At 43.1% G+C, this 18,637-nt stretch overlaps 1 protein-coding gene across 1 annotated transcript in view; it reads left to right on the top strand.

The window, feature by feature from the left end:
• Positions 1 to 1,455: 1,455 nt before the first annotated feature.
• LOC100487580 (ovostatin) overlaps positions 1,456 to 18,637 on the top strand; it is a 44,720-nt gene continuing 27,538 nt past the window's right edge. Inside the window, exons 1-10 of the mRNA XM_031905760.1 lie at positions 1,456 to 1,461; positions 2,236 to 2,369; positions 9,837 to 10,020; positions 12,309 to 12,465; positions 12,915 to 12,967; positions 14,697 to 14,717; positions 15,523 to 15,691; positions 15,810 to 15,894; positions 16,817 to 16,943; positions 18,357 to 18,471. Of these exons, the coding sequence (XP_031761620.1) occupies positions 1,456 to 1,461; positions 2,236 to 2,369; positions 9,837 to 10,020; positions 12,309 to 12,465; positions 12,915 to 12,967; positions 14,697 to 14,717; positions 15,523 to 15,691; positions 15,810 to 15,894; positions 16,817 to 16,943; positions 18,357 to 18,471 (1,051 nt within the window). The remainder of the gene's footprint in view (positions 1,462 to 2,235; positions 2,370 to 9,836; positions 10,021 to 12,308; positions 12,466 to 12,914; positions 12,968 to 14,696; positions 14,718 to 15,522; positions 15,692 to 15,809; positions 15,895 to 16,816; positions 16,944 to 18,356; positions 18,472 to 18,637) is intronic.

Consider the following 18,637-nt stretch of genomic DNA (forward strand, 5'->3'; position numbering starts at 1 on the left):
ATGGCTTGGGACAAATGTTGCTCACCAACCCACTGGATGTTGCTCCCAGGAGTCTCAAAGCTGGGGCTTATTTTAGAATTTCTGGTTTGGAGTCAAGTTTTGGTTGCATAAAAACTGGGTGTTCTGCAAAAGAGAGCCTCCTGTGGCTACCAGTCCCCATAGGGGCTACCAGATAACCAATCACAGCCCTTATTTGGCACCCCATGAACATTTTTCATGTTTGTGTTGCTCCCCAACTCTTTTTACATTTGAATGTAACTCATGGGTAGAAAAAGGTTGGGGACCCCTGGTTTATGGGTATAATGGACCTCTGTTGCTTTTTCTTTCCAGGGATCTATCACCCAGGATAATAATGAATGATTTAATAGAAAGAGGAAAATGTCTGTACAATAATCAGAGCAGTATAACAAATTGTTTAGTGCCCTTTTAAACTGGCACAAAGGTACCAGTCCCAGCTGAAATCATTGTTCATAATAACATAATCTCACACAAATGGAAATAATCTGAGAAAACAATATTCACAAAAAGGATTACTTTAGTATAGGGAAATAATGATCTGTAGCTGAACCAAGTAAAGTTTTTTTCTATTTGTGTATGAAACTTGGATAAGGTTTCTGGCAGCAATAATATTAGTATTTCTGGCTGCTTTGATGAATCGTCTCTGAAGATGCAGTTGGCATAGTTCTTACTGTTTTCGGGGGGTCAGTCCACCCTCTGTTAAGGAGACAAGAGCCGACATGAGGATCGTGGGTATCTTTACCAGATATGTTACAAAAATAAACATTATTGGCGCCTGAACATGGCTTCCTACACAGGGATGTTTACACCGAGGAGAATCCCTAGTGGTTGGGTAAACATATCGGGAGTATGAACTTTGTTTTCAACAGAGCTATTGCATTACCTACAGCAAGTAACAAAGATATATAAGCAGTGGCATTAGATTCTACATCATATTCAACTGTATGCGTTAAATTCCATAGGCAAATGGTCAACTGAACTTTCTAATGTTGGACTTGCACAGGCAGTCTTTATCAGGTCATAATGACACCCATGATACTATCTCATTTATTTATTATAACTTTTATTATTACTTTTTGCCCTGGGAGAGCAACAGTCTCTACTTAAGGAAAGTCTCTTCCAACAGGAGCTCAATGGAAAGGGTATCCTGCCATACAAATATTCTGCCTTTTGCTTTAATGAAATATAATTAAACACATAGAGGAGCACACAGTAAAACAAAGTACCACCTCACAGATACTCCCTCTGTATAATGGGGTAACCCTTATCTCGACACAGTTCCCATATAAATGCATAACCCCCCCATAAACACATTACAGAGGGACACAGTGCCCATATAAATGCATAACCCCCAGAAATACATTGCAGAATGATATACTGTTCATATAAATGTAAAACTCCTCATTACCCCATCTCTAAGTGACATACCATCTCGGAATGACGGTATATCTCCAGACTGACTCATTAAATGAATGTTTCCCCATATATATATAAAATGGTGATTCCACTCACACACGCAACACAGGGTAACACAGTGACCCATTTAATGCTTAATAGGTTCATAGACCCGAGGTAAGTCCCACGTCCCAGCTGAATGCATTTATTGCGATATCCACCATCAAGTGGTCTGATAATGGCAGCAAACACAGCACCCCAATACCCAGCCTTACATACCAGCTCTCAGTGCCCCGAATATGCATTTTATATTGCAACACAGTGTCCCAAATGTACATTACACAACATACTCCCCAGAAACGCAGGGTAAAACCTAGAAACGCCATTTATTAAGTAGAAGTTAGTCACACTGGTTGTTATGTCATGGATTACTGGTAATATTTGACTGATATTTTTGGCAAAATAGAGTCCACCCATCAAATGAGCAACTAATTGATCAACTCCATTAATATCAATTAAAATGTCTCTTTTTCCATGGTCCTTAAGTACTTCTCCATTCCAACTCAATAAAGAATATTGTGTACAGTGCAGCTCCACCTAATTAAATAAAGGCCATATCAGTTCTCCACTTAATTGGTCACAGGTACCAGAAATAGAATCAGATTTTTTTGTGATTCATATTTCCTTCTCCCAAAAAGGTGCTTCATTTCCTCCATTGTTCCTTGATCAGGTCACTCCCGTTAAACTTGCATTCCTATCATCACAAGTCTCGTCTGGGTTCCTGACTAGAGATATAATTAAGAAGCCTCCCTTTTTTGATAGGTATATAAATACATGTGGCATAGGAGCAAGGAGTCGGTGGCACAGGAACCAGCAGAGACTGGCACCATGTTCCAGCAGCGGCTTCTAGCGTGTGTTTGCCTTCTGGGTCTCATCAGCGGAGCCATATCTAAACCGTAAGTGGCCGATGAATGTGTCTTGTCAATAATGCAATAGCCAAGGTGCTCCCTATGCAGGTATATATGGGCTGCAATGTCCCGTCCTGCCCTGCGCCATTTTTATTATTAGGTATGTGTATCTCTGTATTTATCACACTATGGAGTTATTAAATGGGTTATATTGTGTGCAAAGCAATGTTGTGCCAAGGAATGTGCTTTAAAAAGTAGTGTTTTGTTGCCCATTTGATCCACTTTCTGTTGCCTCCTTTCCCAGGCTGTGTAGGGCGGCCTGCGGTAGGGTAGAATAGGAACCAATCAGCAGCTAGGCTGTCCTAATAGGGAACTGATGGCTGCCTTTGCTCGTGTGACTGCAGGGCTGTGATTGGCTACACCCTTCCTACGGTGCTTCTGACAGGGAATTTAGGACACACCAGGGTCGGACTGGGCCGCCCGAACACTGAGAAAAATCCCAGTGGGCCCCGGCGGCCCAGACCCAATGCTTGCCAGCACTCCCCTGACGCATTAAATTTATGCATGCTCGGGGAGGACATTGGGTGGGGGCCGGGGGTGCCCGTGGGGGGGGTTAGGGGACATGCCCGGCGGGGGCACCTGCAGGGCCCCTGGGGTGGGAGCCCCGGTGGGCCCTACAACCCCCAGTCCGACCCTGGGACACACTCACCCCTCATCTAAAACACAGACAGTGACCTGAGAGGATCTATAGGGAGCTCCAATAAAGGGGCATTTTTATTTTACAGACAGTATTACTGTTTAGCCCCCTGTAAAACCAGCACCATATATTATTCATAATTATATGAATAAAACCAACAAGATTAGAGGTTTTATTCATTTATCCAGTATGTCTCCTCCTCTATAAAGAAGCAAGTAGTGTTCTGGCTATTGTGTTAGACATCTGCCCACTCCAGCCTTTATAGATTACATTTTTGCCTAAGTATGTTGCAAACATTTTTTATTTTGCACCGTCTGTCTATTTTTACCCAGTTTCATTTAAAAATGAACTATTTCTTTAAAGGGACCAGTGACTAGGGTTTAGGACCGCAGGCAAGTAGGGATATGCAAGTGAAAAAGGTTACTCTCCTGCATAATAGAATGAAGGCTCACTGGGGCCACACCTATACCATCCAACCCTCATAACAACTATAATCCTGCCAGGGTAGGGCGGGCAGTAATACGAGGCTGGCATCACTGACGGTATTACAAAATGTTGGCACAAAGCAAAGCATCTGGAGAAATGAATCATATTAAAAATGTATAGCATTCCTGGTTTGTATAAATATGCTTATAGTTCTTCCAGGCCGAGGTGACCGAGCGGGGGGGGGGCATAGAGGGGTTCCACTTAATATTAGAGTTGCCCGACCTGCAGCCCTTCAGACAGTTGCTATAATACGCACTGCATCGGGTTGGGTACCCTGTGGGCAGGATTTTCAGATGCAGGTATAAATGCGGGTCTTATGCCTATTTCTTATCTTATATTACATTACCTATAATATCTGTGTTTGACTCCTTTAGACATTTTTTTCTCCCCCCTCCCACTTCTGATGATGTCACTTCCAGGTTGCAGCAACAGCAGCACGTCCTGTTTAATGGCGCTCAGCGAGTCACAGATTTGGTTGCATTGTCGGGTCAGGTAGCGCAGGGATCCCCAACCTTTGAGCCACATTCAAATGGAAAGTGTTGGGGAGCAACACAAGTATGAAAAAGGTTCCCAGGGGGTGGCAATAACAGCTATAATTGGCTACTTAATAGCCCCTATGTGGGCTGGCAGCATACAGAAGGCTCTGTTTGGCTTATACTTGGCTTTTATGCAACTAAAACTTGCCTCCTTACTAGAAATTCAAAAATGAGTACCTACTTTGAGGCCACTGGGAGCAACACCCAAGGGGTTGGTGAGCAACATGTTGCCCCTGAGCCACTGGTTGAGGGTCACTGAGGTAGCGGGTCAAAAAAAAATAAAAATATGGATTGCGGGTCAAGGGTCTGGGTCTCAAAAACACTGGTTCAACGCAGCAAAATGGCGTCAGGGTGTACAATGATTTTGTTTTTATAATCATCTGAAGGCCCTTTATTTATAATAATTAATTGTAATAATTAATGATATTTATAACAGTATAGATTATATAAAAATTAATAATTAAATATTGGGGTCCCACAAAGTCTGTTTTGCCCAAAACCCATGCAGAAGCAATTACTGCCAACTACTGTAAGAAAACTTTTCTCTTTATGAGAAAGGCATTAGAAATACAAATATCTGGCTAAATCCTAAGCATTTGCTATAAACAATGGATTTTTCCAAGACCAGGCCTCAGTCCTAGACATGGCCCCAGATACACATTATCAACATAGCGCCTTCGTGGGCCAACGCATTGCGCTATACAAGATTGGGCAACTTTATTTTACCCAAATACAATTGCTTTTCCAAGAGAGACTCAAGAAAACCATTAGAATGTAACAGTGGAAGTGGTGATTAGACATAATTCCCCAAGTGCTGTGACTACTGCGTATCTCATCTCTTAATGGGGGGGGGTCCAGGTGTCCTGCACTTAAACTCCTGCCAAAATTTACAGAGAGGGACCTAATAAATGGCCAAACCAACTGAGTCAGTAAATATTTAGTCACACCCACTGTGCAACCGTACCCAGTTACCAAAAACACACCCCATTTTACATAACTGGAACAAAAGACACACTGTGACCCCCAAAAGAATTTCATGACAGACACAGGGGCAGCCTTTGAAGAATCCCACTGCGATTCCCATCCCACCTCCTCTTCAGGTGGCCATTATATAGTATTAGGAATTGATAGCCTTATCTCACGAGGCTGCGATTCTTTGATTTCACCAGCCCTAGTTTGCACGTAAATGCTCTCCTTTATGGTCAAGCTCTGATTGTGGCAGGCACTGTTGCCAACCGGAAAAAATGTCTGGGAACCTCTGGCGCCGCCATTAAAAAAAGCTTTTAAACTAAATATTAATGTTGGTACCATCAGATGAGCCCATACGTTATCACTAAATTGTGGGGGAAAAAATTGTCCTATTTTTGTTGTGGAATTCAAAATAACTAAAAGTCTGTTTATGGCGAACCGTGGGTGACAGCCGGTGTGGCCCTAACTCCTCAGTATAACAGGGCAAACCCCTGCCAGTACCGGTCTTCACCGACGCCCTTTTGGGGCCCCGGAACTTTCTGCTGCGGAACTGACAGGGAACTTGCACACATCAGAGTAAGGACCTGGAGAAACTAAAAAGTATTATGTTTGGTCAGTTTTACCAATTGTTTCCCGATACCCTCAACATACAAAAAACTGGCAGGTACTGTTGGCAACTAGAAAAAACATCTAGGAACCTGACGCCACCATTAAAAAAATAGCCTGGAAACTAAATATTTATGCTGGAACCCATACGTTATCCCTGAATTGTGAAAAAAAATTGTCCTTGTCTTCCACATAAAACAACTGGAATTCAAAATAAGTAAAAATCTGTTTATGGAGAACCGTGGGTGACAGTCGGTGTGGCCCTAACTCCTCAGTATAACAGGGCAAACCCCTGCCAGTACCGGTCTTCACCGACGCCCTTTTGGGGCCCCGGAACTTTCTGCTGCGGAACCGACAGGGAACCTGCACACGTCAGAGTAAGGGCCAGAAGGAACGAAAAAGTATTACGTTTAGTCAGTTTTACCAATTGTTTTCTGATACCCTCAACATACAAAAACCTGACAAGAAAAAACTGCCAGGTACTGTTGGCCACCAGAAAAAATGTCTGGGAAGCCGACGCCACCATTATAAAAATAGCCTATATACTAAATATTTATGTTGGCACCCATCAGATTCTCCTAAACTAACCTATAACCTCATTTTTGTCAATTTGACCCACTATTTTTAAGTTAGCCTTTTCTCTTCAAAGCACTGTAACCTCTATTTCAGCTCAATAGCTGCCTTCCCAGACTGGTACCAGTAGAACATGGGTTACACTGTACCTCTCACCCAGAATGGGCCTTCGCTAAGTGGAAGAGGAAGGTGAGGGGGTTGTGCAACTACACCTCTCTTGCTACTATGCTGAAAAATAAAGACAGAGAGCATCCACCCTCCCAGTTCCCCGACTGTAACTGGGCTCCCAGCACACACACACCCTGTTCCCCAACTTTAACTGGGCTCCCAGCATCCACCCACCCTGTTCCCTGAAGTAACTGAGCCCCTGCTCTGGGCTCCCAGCACCCACCCTGTTCCCTGAAGTAACTGAGCCCCTGCTCTGGGCTCCTAGCACCCAGCACCCACCCTGTTCCCTGACTGTAACTGGGCTCCTAGCACACACCCTGTTCCCATACAGTAACTGGGCTCCCAGCACCCACCCACCCTGTTCCCATACAGTAACTGGGCTCCCAGCACCCACCCAGCCTGTTCCCATACAGTAACTGGGCTCCCAGCACCCACCCTGTTCCCTGACTGTAACTGGGCTCCTAGCACACACCCTGTTCCCATACAGTAACTGGGCTCCCAGCACCCACCCACCCTGTTCCCATACAGTAACTGGGCTCCCAGCTCCCACCCAGCCTGTTCCTTAGTCTGAAGCAAACAGGAAGCTGCCGCTCCTTCCCCAGTGCTATAGCAAAGTGAGGCAGGAAGTGGTCACATCCCTGCTAGCCAATAGCACACATACGTACATGAACTCACTCAGATACATTCCCTTCTGCCCAGCGACTAAGGGAACTGCACCTGCACACCAAAACTCTAATATGATGAATTGATTTCACCCGGCGTTATTATGCACAAAACACTTTCAGTCAGATATGGAGAAGATTGTGTCTCTAATGGCTGCACGTATTGTTACCAACCACAAAAAAGTATTTTTTCAGTTTGGGAGCTGAGGAGGTGGGGGGCACAGCACACAACTAACAAGAAAAGCCCTTTTTCTAATTTCTTGTTGTCAGACAAAAAGTAGATGTTGGTGCCGGGGATTGGGCCAGTGAGTGGGTAGTGGGCGGGGCTGCGCGCTTCCATAGTGGGTGCCGGGGATTGGGCCAGTGAGTGGGTAGCGGGCGGGGCTGCGCGCTTCCATAGTGGGTGCCGGGGATTGGGCCAGTGAGTGGGTAGTGGGCGGGGCTGCGCGCTTCCATAGTGGGTGCCGGGGATTGGGCCAGTGAGTGGGTAGCGGGCGGGGCTGCGCGCTTCCATAGTGGGTGCCGGGGATTGGGCCAGTGAGTGGGTAGCGGGCGGGGCTGCGCGCTTCCATAGTGGGTGCCGAGGGATTGGGCCAGTGAGTGGGTAGCGGGCAGGGCTGCGCGCTTCCATAGTGGGTGCCGGGGATTGGGCCAGTGAGTGGGGTAGCGGGCGGGGCTGCGCGCTTCCATAGTGGGTGCCGGGGATTGGGCCAGTGAGTGGGTAGCGGGCGGGGCTGCGCGCTTCCATAGTGGGTGCCGGGGATTGGGCCAGTGAGTGGGTAGCGGGCGGGGCTGCGCGCTTCCATAGTGGGTGCGGGGATTGGGCCAGTGAGTGGGTAGCGGGCGGGGCTGCGCGCTTCCATAGTGGGTGCCGGGGATTGGGCCAGTGAGTGGGTAGCGGGCGGGGCTGCGCGCTTCCATAGTGGGTGCCGGGGATTGGGCCAGTGAGTGGGTAGCGGGCGGGGCTGCGCGCTTCCATAGTGGGTGCCGGGGATTGGGCCAGTGAGTGGGTAGCGGGCGGGGCTGCGCGCTTCCATAGTGGGTGCCGGGGATTGGGCCAGTGAGTGGGTAGCGGGCGGGGCTGCGCGCTTCCATAGTGGGTGCCGGGGATTGGGCCAGTGAGTGGGTAGCGGGCGGGGCTGCGCGCTTCCATAGTCGGGGGTGCGACCGCTGACAGGAATAGAATAAATGCTGGGACTCCCCAGCTGGGCCCTATTGATTTGTGCGAGAGTGCCAGGCAGCCGGGCACCTTGCAGGGCCAGTGGCTTTCTCTGTGATTGTGGGGTCCGTGAGTGATACAGACAGGCCCAGCTGAGGGGCCACAGATGGATACTAAAGGGGATGGAGCCTGTGTGAGGCTGAACTGGAGCTGCTTACAGGGGCCACTTAGTGGGAAGTGTGAGACTGAGTGGGGGTTTCATACTAGTACCGGTCTATGTAAGTGACTGGCAAAAGTGAGGCAGTGCGTATATTACACTGGCAAATGTGAGGCTGAACTGGAGCTGCTTACTGGGACCAGTGCGTATATTATACTGGCAAATGTGAGGCTGAACTGGAGCTGCTTACTGGGACCAGTGCGTATATTATACTGGCAAATGTGAGGCTGAACTGGAGCTGCTTACTGGGACCAGTGCGTATATTATAACTGGCAAATGTGAGGCTGAACTGGAGCTGCTTACTGGGACCAGTGCGTATATTATACTGGCAAATGTGAGGCTGAACTGGAGCTGCTTACTGGGACCAGTGCGTATATTATACTGGCAAATGTGAGGCTGAACTGGAGCTGCTTACTGGGACCAGTGCGTATATTATACTGGCAAATGTGAGGCTGAACTGGAGCTGCTTACTGGGACCAGTGCGTATATTATACAGGCAAATGTGAGGCTGAACTGGAGCTGCTTACTGGGACCAGTGCGTATATTATACAGGCAAATGTGAGGCTGAACTGGAGCTCCACCTGCTGATTCAGCCCTAAACATAGATTTTGCTTGGGCGCCTTCAGGGCCACCATCAGGGGGGCACATGGGGTACAGTCATCCCAGGGCCGGACGATTCTCGCTTTTAAGGGGGGCCCAGCTGTGATATAGTTTTTTAGCGCGGGCCCCTTTTAAATAATTCCGGGCCCTGTCATTGGTGGTCAGCGTGTAATCCTATTGGTCGCGCCCCATAAGTACATGTGACGTCAGTACGCATGGGGCGCAACCTTATAAGGCAGCCAGAGGACGCAGGGGGAGCAGTAGGAAGCAGTGGGGAGTGAGCCATAGTATAAGGACGCTGAGGGAGGACCACCAATGTTTTAGGGAGCCCTGGGCTGGCTAGTAATGTTATAGGGGGTCTCTGTCAACCAATGTTTTAGGGGGTCCCTGTCTACTGATGTGTTAGGGGGGCTGTGGCCACCAATGTTTTAGGGGGCCCTGGCTACCAATGTCTGTGTGTCCTTTGTACTAATGGGAGGGGTCACTGGGGGAGGGGCCATTGGGGGGGCAGGACGTGGGAGGAGGGGGGCCCAGAAAATTTTGTTGTGAGGGGCCCGTGCGTCACTGTGCTTATGTGTATGATTACATTCATTTGTGCTACATTGTGTAACCTGATTAATTAAAGGCAAAGCTCATCCCTACCAGTTGGTTAGTCTTTGGAACTTTGCCCAAAAATGATCTAGTGATGGAAGCTTCCATAACCTGCAATCAGGAGTTCCCAGGTACAATGTGCCTGATTACTTTATACATACAAGGGGAAATCCCTATTGTTACAGTTTAATGGAGAAAATCCTTATGTTTCCACATGTGATTCCATGTTGAGTTTGTTTGTCTGTTTGCAGTCGGTATGCACTGTCAGTTCCTGCTGTGCTGAAAAGTGGAGAGAACTCGACGGCGTGCATCAACATTTTAGATAACGACAGCCCTTTGCAACTGAATGTTAATCTTGAATTCTATGGAGCGAACTACTCCATCTTCAGTGAGACGGTCCAGGAGAAAACAATCTTTAAATGCAAAGAATTTACGGTAAGTGAGGGTTTCCCACACATAAAATGCTGTAGAATAAACGTCCAAAGTAAACATGAAATCCCAACACAACCATACCCATTATAAAGGCATTTAATAATCCCAGCTGTCAATCATGTATTGCCTGCCCCGGCTCTATGGCTTAGGCACTGAGGTGGGGCAGACAATTACTTTAACATTCCATTCAGCACTTCGTAGATGTCACTGCGGCCCTCCTCACCCTCCTATTGTGTAGCAGTGCATGGACATGAGCATCAGGTCCCTCATCCTGGCACAAAAACAAGATTTTGGCATGGCCAGTCAAAAAAATCCAAAGTAAATGGGACACAGCCCCCATATTTAAAGGGCAAATCGAGCAACAAAATCCAAATAAGTCTCAAACTTCACACTTACAAGCCTTACACGTTTCGTACCCTACCGGTACTTAGTCATAGGCAGTTGTTTATTATAGATATATACTAGATAGATAGAATGATATAGATACTAGATAGATAGATATAGAATGATAAATAGATACTAGATAGATAGATAGATAGATAGATAGATGATAGATAGATAGATATAGATACTAGATAGATAGATAGATAGATAGATAGATAGATAGATAGATAGATAGATAGAATGATATAGATACTAGATAGATAGATGATAGATAGATAGATAGAATGATATATAGATACTAGATAGATAGATAGATAGATAGATAGATAGATATAGAATGATAGATAGATAGATACTAGATAGATAGATAGATAGATAGATAGATAGATAGATAGATGATAGATAGATAGATAGATAGATAGATAGATAGATAGATAGATGATAGATAGAATGATATAGATACTAAACAGATAGATGATAGATAGATACTAGAAAGATAGAATGATAGATAGATACTAGATAGATAGATAGATAGATAGATAGATAGATAGAATGATAGATATATACTAGATAGACAGAATGATAGATAGATAGATAGATAGAATGATATAGATACTAGATAGATAGATAGATAGATAGATAGATAGATAGATAGATAGATAGATAGATAGATATAGAATGATAGATAGATACTAGATGATAGATAGATAGATAGATAGATAGATAGATAGATAGATAGATAGATAGATAGATAGAATGATATAGGTACTAGATAGATGATAGATAGATACTAGATAGATAGAATGATAGATAGATACTAGATAGATAGATAGATAGATAGATAGATAGAATGATAGATATATACTAGATAGAATGATAGATAGATAGATAGATAGATAGAATGATATAGATAGATAGATAGATAGATAGATGATAGATAGATAGAATGATATAGATACTAGATAGATAGATAGATGATAGATAGATAGATAGATGATAGATAGATAGATAGATAGAATGATATAAATACTAGATAGATAGATAGAATGATAGATAGATACTAGATAGATAGAATGATAGATAGAATGATAGATAGAATGATTGATAGATAGATAGATAGAATTATATAGATACTAGATAGATAGATAGAATGATAGATACTAGATAGATAAATAGATAGATAGAATGATAGATAGATAGATACAAGATAGATAGATAGATAGATAGAATGATAGATACTAGATAGATAGATAGATGGTTAGATAGAATGATAGATACTAGATAGATAGATAGATAGATAGATAGATAGATAGATAGAATGATATAGATAGATAGATAGATAGATAGATAGAATGATATAGATACTAGATAGATAGATAGATAGATAGATAGATAGATAGATAGATAGATAGATAGATGATAGATAGATAGATAGATAGATAGATAGAATGATATAGATACTAGATAGATAGATAGATAGATAGATAGATAGATAGATAGATAGAATGATAGATAGAATGATAGATAAAATGATAGATAGAATGATAGATAGAATGATTGATAGATAGATAGATAGATAGATAGATAGATAGATAGATAGATAGATAGATAGATAGATAGAATGATATAGATACTAGATAGATAGATAGAATGATAGATACTAGATAGATAAATAGATAGAATGATAGATAGATACAAGATAGATAGATAGATAGATAGATAGATAGATAGATAGATAGATAGATAGAATGATAGATACTAGATAGATAGATAGATAGATAGATAGATAGATATTGTTAAGCTACCACTTTGGAGCCCTCACTAGGCGCTGCTTGAGCAGGGATTTGTACTGTCTGGTTTGTACTTTGCTAACAAACGCCATTGCATATGAATCTGATCTCCCCTAGGTTCCAGCAGTGAGCATGACAGTCCCAGTATTCATTACCATGGTGGCTACTGGCCCAAGAGACACTATTATGGAACGTAGGTCTGCGGTGATTGGTAAAATGGAAAACATCAACTTTGTGCAGCTGGATAAATCTATTTACAAGGCTGGGCAAAAGGGTAAGCACGGGGCGTCTTAGCACTTCATTCATTGGGGTCAAATAGAACATGGACTGCATTTCCAATTTTTTAGTCTTGTGTTTAACAGTTGGTTGTTGAATGATAAGTAGGGGTTAAATTTAGAACCAGAAGCGTTTGGAGGACTCGCTTGTGGAGTTGCCAGTTTCTATAGTTGTGTTGGGTATTAAAGGACCTTTAATATTTTGCATAAACCTTCAATGAAGAAAGGTCTCACTAGGCCCAGTGTCCCAGGAACCCACAGAGGAGCACAGGACATTACGGTTAATGACACAGCTAGAAAGTTGTTTGGTCCCTTTCTTTTTCCCTTTTTTGTTCAGGCTGGTTTTGGAAAATTTTCTTGTGGTCACTTGGATAGGCTGGGGAAGTACAGGGCTAGGTACTGCACACATCATGTGTCATCTATTCACACCCCGTTGTTTTCTCTGCAGTGCAATGTCGTTTGATTTCGTTAAATCCCCTGCTGCGTCCTGTGCAAGAGACGGTAAGTGCTCATTGGCTTTCCACTGGCTGCATGGAAGCCATTCTCAATTACTGTCAGCCTTTTCTCTTGCTGCGGGGAAACCATACTGGTTTTAGTATCACTTCCTGCTCATGTTGCAGGGAAGCCATATTGAATTTAGCATTACTTCCTGCTCTTTCTGTAGGGAAGCCATACTGGCATTGCCATTACTTCCTGCCCTTGCTGTAGGGAAGCCATTCTCAATTAGTCAGCCTTTTCTCTTGCTGCGGGGAAACCATACTGGTTTTAGTATCACTTCCTGCTCATGTTGCAGGGAAGCCATATTGAATTTAGCATTACTTCCTACTCTTTCTGTAGGGAAGCCATACTGGCATTGCCATTACTTCCTGGTTTTGCTGTAGGGAAGCCATACTGAGTTTGGCATTACTTCCTGGTTTTGCTGTAGGGAAGCCACACTGGCATTGCCATTACTTCCTGCCCTTGCTGTAGGGAAGCCATACTGGTTTTAGTATCACTTCCTGCTCATGTTGCAGGGAAGCCATATTGAATTTAGCATTACTTCCTGCTCTTTCTGTAGGGAAGCCATACTGGCATTGCCATTACTTCCTGGTTTTGCTGTAGGGAAGCCATACTGAGTTTGGCATTACTTCCTGGTTTTGCTGTAGGGAAGCCACACTGGCATTGCCATTACTTCCTGCCCTTGCTGTAGGGAAGCCATTCTCAATTAGTCAGCCTTTTCTCTTGCTGCGGGGAAACCATACTGGTTTAGTATCACTTCCTGCTCATGTTGCAGGGAAGCCATATTGAATTTAGCATTACTTCCTGCTCTTTCTGTAGGGAAGCCATACTGGCATTGCCATTACTTCCTGGTTTTGCTGTAGGGAAGCCATACTGAGTTTGGCATTACTTCCTGGTTTTGCTGTAGGGAAGCCACACTGGCATTGCCATTACTTCCTGCCCTTGCTGTAGGGAAGCCATTCTCAATTACTGTCAGCCTTTTCTCTTGCTGCGGGGAAACCATACTGGTTTTAGTATCACTTCCTGCTCATGTTGCAGGGAAGCCATATTGAATTTAGCATTACTTCCTACTCTTTCTGTAGGGAAGCCATACTGGCATTGCCATTACTTCCTGGTTTTGCTGTAGGGAAGCCATACTGAGTTTGGCATTACTTCCTGGTTTTGCTGTAGGGAAGCCACACTGCATTGCCATTACTTCCTGCCCTTGCTGTAGGGAAGCCATTCTCAATTACTGTCAGCCTTTTCTCTTGCTGCGGGGAAACCATACTGGTTTTAGTATCACTTCCTGCTCATGTTGCAGGGAAGCCATATTGAATTTAGCATTACTTCCTACTCTTTCTGTAGGGAAGCCATACTGGCATTGCCATTACTTCCTGGTTTTGCTGTAGGGAAGCCATACTGAGTTTGGCATTACTTCCTGGTTTTGCTGTAGGGAAGCCATACTGGCATTGCCATTACTTCCTGCCCATGCTGTAGGGAAGCCATACTGAGTTTGGCATTACTTCCTGGTTTTGCTGTAGGGAAGCCATACTGGCATTGCCATTACTTTCTGCCCATGCTGTAGGGAAGCCATACTGAGTTTGGCATTACTTCCTGGTTTTGCTGTAGGGAAGACATATTGAATTTAGCATTACATCCATTATCCATAGACCTATGATATTTGTATAAATTAATATGCTGGTTGCCAATGAGCTTTGTATAAAACCTAACAATGTGTTCTTTTCATTTTCAGTACACTGCCATCTATATATTGGTAAGTGCAACCATTTATATTCATTTTCTTTTTAATTCTGTATTACTAAGTCTCATACTTTGCAAGTATTTCAGTTCTTTCCATCATAGCTAAACAAGTCCACTATAAGCTGTTCAGTCACCCAATGGGGTGGTTTAGTGGCATGCATCATGGGTGCTATCACTTATTGGTTAAGGAACCCATCAGTTATATAATGGGTGGAACTTTATAGCTATAAAGGATAAGTAAACCTTTAAAATGAGTGAATGTAAAATTGATGAGAGTACTAGTCTAAGCAATTTACATTCATTTGTTCTTAAGATTTGAAGATATTAAAGAAGAATATGTACTGTAGTTTTGAAATAATTTGTTACAACATCGCCCCCTGTTGGGCTGTCTGCAGCTGTGATGCTGAGGAAATTCTTAGGTGAAAGAAAAAGTGCTGATCTGATATTCTTCTGGAACATCTTTCCTAACCAGAAGAACATCGAAGCGTCCCTCTTTCTTTCACCTATAAAATTGTCCCAGTTCCTAACAGACCAGCAGGGGGAGATGCTGTAACAAAATGCATTGAAATTAACAGTATATATTGCCCTTAATATCTTCAAAACAATAATAAATGTAAATTGCACACGTGCTTTTAACAGCACTCTCTTTTGCATTACTTATTTTAAGGTTTTACTTATCCTTTAAAATGTAAATTGTTACACTGAATTCAGAATATAGGTCATTAAGTAGGAAACAAAAATACTGGACCTTAAAAAACCTACTTATCACTGCAAAGATCAAAGAAGTGTCGAGTTTAACCCCTTTGTCTCTCTCTTAGGATCCCTTAGGGAGTCGAATTTTCCAGTGGCTGAATAAGACTTCGAGGCAAGGACTGGTGGCCCTGGAATACCTTCTGCTGAGTGATGCCACCCTGGGAACATACAACATAGTGGCTGAAAGAATATCTGGCCCTGCAGTTTCCCAGCCATTTGAAGTGGCTGAATATGGTATGTATGTGGAACAAAATCCTTTCCCCGCCATGGGTTATATACGACAAGAATAACATCAATTTTAGGGTTCTTTTTTAATCATTATATTAATATATCTTATTTGTACGTATTACAGCGCTGCCCAGATACAGTGTGACCGTGGCTGCTCCCAACACTATATCCATACAGGATCAGAACATAACATTTCAGGTCAATGCCAAGTAAGTCGCTGTTGTTATTTTTACAGCATTTCCATGTCAATGACATCATTTTTGAAGCATTGCACTGTACCTCCAAGTCATGGACTGTTGGGATAAGATGATAATAATATAATGAACTGAGCACCTTAACCAGAATCTTAAAAGGCCAAGTACCTTCACTTTCATACAGACCCAAAAAGGCCTTTTCTAGGACTTGGATCTTTGATCCACACACAGAAAATGCCCTTTAAGACTCAATTGTTACTTAAAAGACAAATAAACCTCCCACATGTAATCAGTGAACAGCCTCTTTGAAATCTCTAAATACCTACCACTCTGGTTATTCAAAGGTTAATAGTAAGGCTACAGCATTGCCTTAATCACTTAGGATTCATTCTCCTCCCCTAACATACTCGGCCCCTTCCTTTAGCAATTGACTTTGGCTCTTGGCTACTGAGCATGCTCAGTTCTTCTCAACTCGGGTAACCAAACCCCACCCTCCCGTCTAGCAGCCAATGAAGAGATGGCACTGCTGGTTCCCATAGGAACTCAGCTCTAGCTGTCTGCTCCTATTTTTTTCTCCTAATCTCCTCTCCTGAGCTCAGTTTAACCATTACACTGCTTAATCCAAGCACAATGTTTTATCAAAGTAAGTTCTGCCTGTGTAAGCCTGCATTCTTTATTGCATGAACTTTACAGCACACGTGTGCTGTTTGCAGATGTAAATGGCAGTGAAGATGTATGAGAGGGAAAATGGCCGCTTGGTAAAAAGCTGCTATTTGTTGGTAGAAAAATGTAAGGTTTACATGTCCATTAACATCACTTATACCCCCACAGTTCTTCACTGATTATCTGCCTCGTTGCTACCTCACTTTATCATTTACAACCAACTGTTTCTACGGTTCATCAGAAAACGTAACTCCTTGTTTATTTCCCATGGCAGATACACCTATGGTCAGGGAGTGCCAGGGAAGCTGTCTGGCAGACTTTGCAGGAAATATAATTATTATTATCCTGGAATGAGCTGCAACAGAAAACCTGAAGGCCTCTGTCAGAACATTGCTGGAGATGTGAGTATTGTGCCACAATCAATAAGTCATCTTCTGTTGTGCTCCTAGGCCTATGGGGAACACTTCCTACTCCCCTGTATCAGGAGTAATATAATCCTTACCTTCAGTGGCATACATCATGAATCATATACATAAGTTCGTTATTTGGGATTAATCAGTTTTGTACAGGTACCAAATTACGGGAAGGCCATCACCCATAGACTCCATTAAAAGCAAATAATTCTAATTTTTAAAAATTATTTCCTTTTTCTCTCTAACAATAAAACAGTACCTGTACTTGATCCCAACTAATATATAATTACCCCTTATTGGGGGCAGAACAGCCCTATTGGGTTTATTTAATGGTTAAATGATTCCCTTTTCTCTGTAATAATAAAACAGTACCTGTACTTGATCCCAACTAATATATAATTACCCCTTATTGGGGCAGAACAGCCCTATTGGGTTTATTTAATGGTTAAATGATTCCCTTTTCTCTGTAATAATAAAACAGTACCTGTACTTGATCCCAACTAAGATATAATTACCCCTTATTGGGGCAGAACAGCCCTATTGGGTTTATTTCATGGTTAAATGATTCCCTTTTCTCTGTAATAATAAAACAGTACCTGTACTTGATCCCAACTAAGATATAATTACCCCTTATTGGGGCAGAACAGCCCTATTGGGTTTATTTCATGGTTAAATGATTCCCTTTTCTCTGTAATAATAAAACAGTACCTGTACTTGATCCCAACTAAGATATAATTACCCCTTATTGGGGCAGAACAGCCCTATTGGGTTTATTTCATGGTTAAATGATTCCCTTTTCTCTGTAATAATAAAACAGTACCTGTACTTGATCCCAACTAAGATATAATTACCCCTTATTGGGGGCAGAACAGCCCTATTGGGTTTATTTAATGGTTAAATGATTCCCTTTTCTCTGTAATAATAAAACAGTACCTGTACTTGATCCCAACTAAGATATAATTACCCCTTATTGGGGGCAGAACAGCCCTATTGGGTTTATTTCATGGTTAAATGATTCCCTTTTCTCTGTAATAATAAAACAGTACCTGTACTTGATCCCAACTAAGATATAATTACCCCTTATTGGGGCAGAACAGCCCTATTGGGTTTATTTAATGGTTAAATGATACCTTTTAGTCTGTTATAGAATGGCCAATTGTAAGCAACTTTTCAATTGGTCTTCATTATTTATTTTGTATACTTTTTGAATTTTTTGCCCCTGGCAGCCTCCACCCCCAGCCGATACAGCAGACCCCATGTACCACTATACTTATTACTCATGGGCAATTGTTTGGCTTTACTACAAATGAAACGTTATATTTTAACTACAGAGCAGACACTCTGGGACTCCTTCTGCCTCCGATGACTGGGGGAACTAAGCAAAACCGTTCTGTATTCCAGGTGGACCCCAGCGGCACGTTTAACTACACTGCTGACCTGGCCCTGTTCCAGTTGGAGCGGGGTGGACTTGACATGGTTCTGAGCTACCAGATAACACTGACAGAGAATGGCACAGGTAAAGGCCTTGTGAGAAATAAAAAGGGATTGGCCAGCAGCCACTGTGTCAGTCCTGGGGCAAAAGCTGCATTGGCGTCGATATGGGTGTTTTGAAGTGTTCAGAATTATAAATACCGTGTGTGCAGCCAGAACTTCCCGGAGAGCCCATAGGAGCAACATGTACT

The sequence above is a fragment of the Xenopus tropicalis genome, chromosome 7 (assembly GCF_000004195.4).
Source record: "Xenopus tropicalis strain Nigerian chromosome 7, UCB_Xtro_10.0, whole genome shotgun sequence".
Classification (NCBI taxonomy): Eukaryota; Metazoa; Chordata; class Amphibia; order Anura; family Pipidae; genus Xenopus; species Xenopus tropicalis.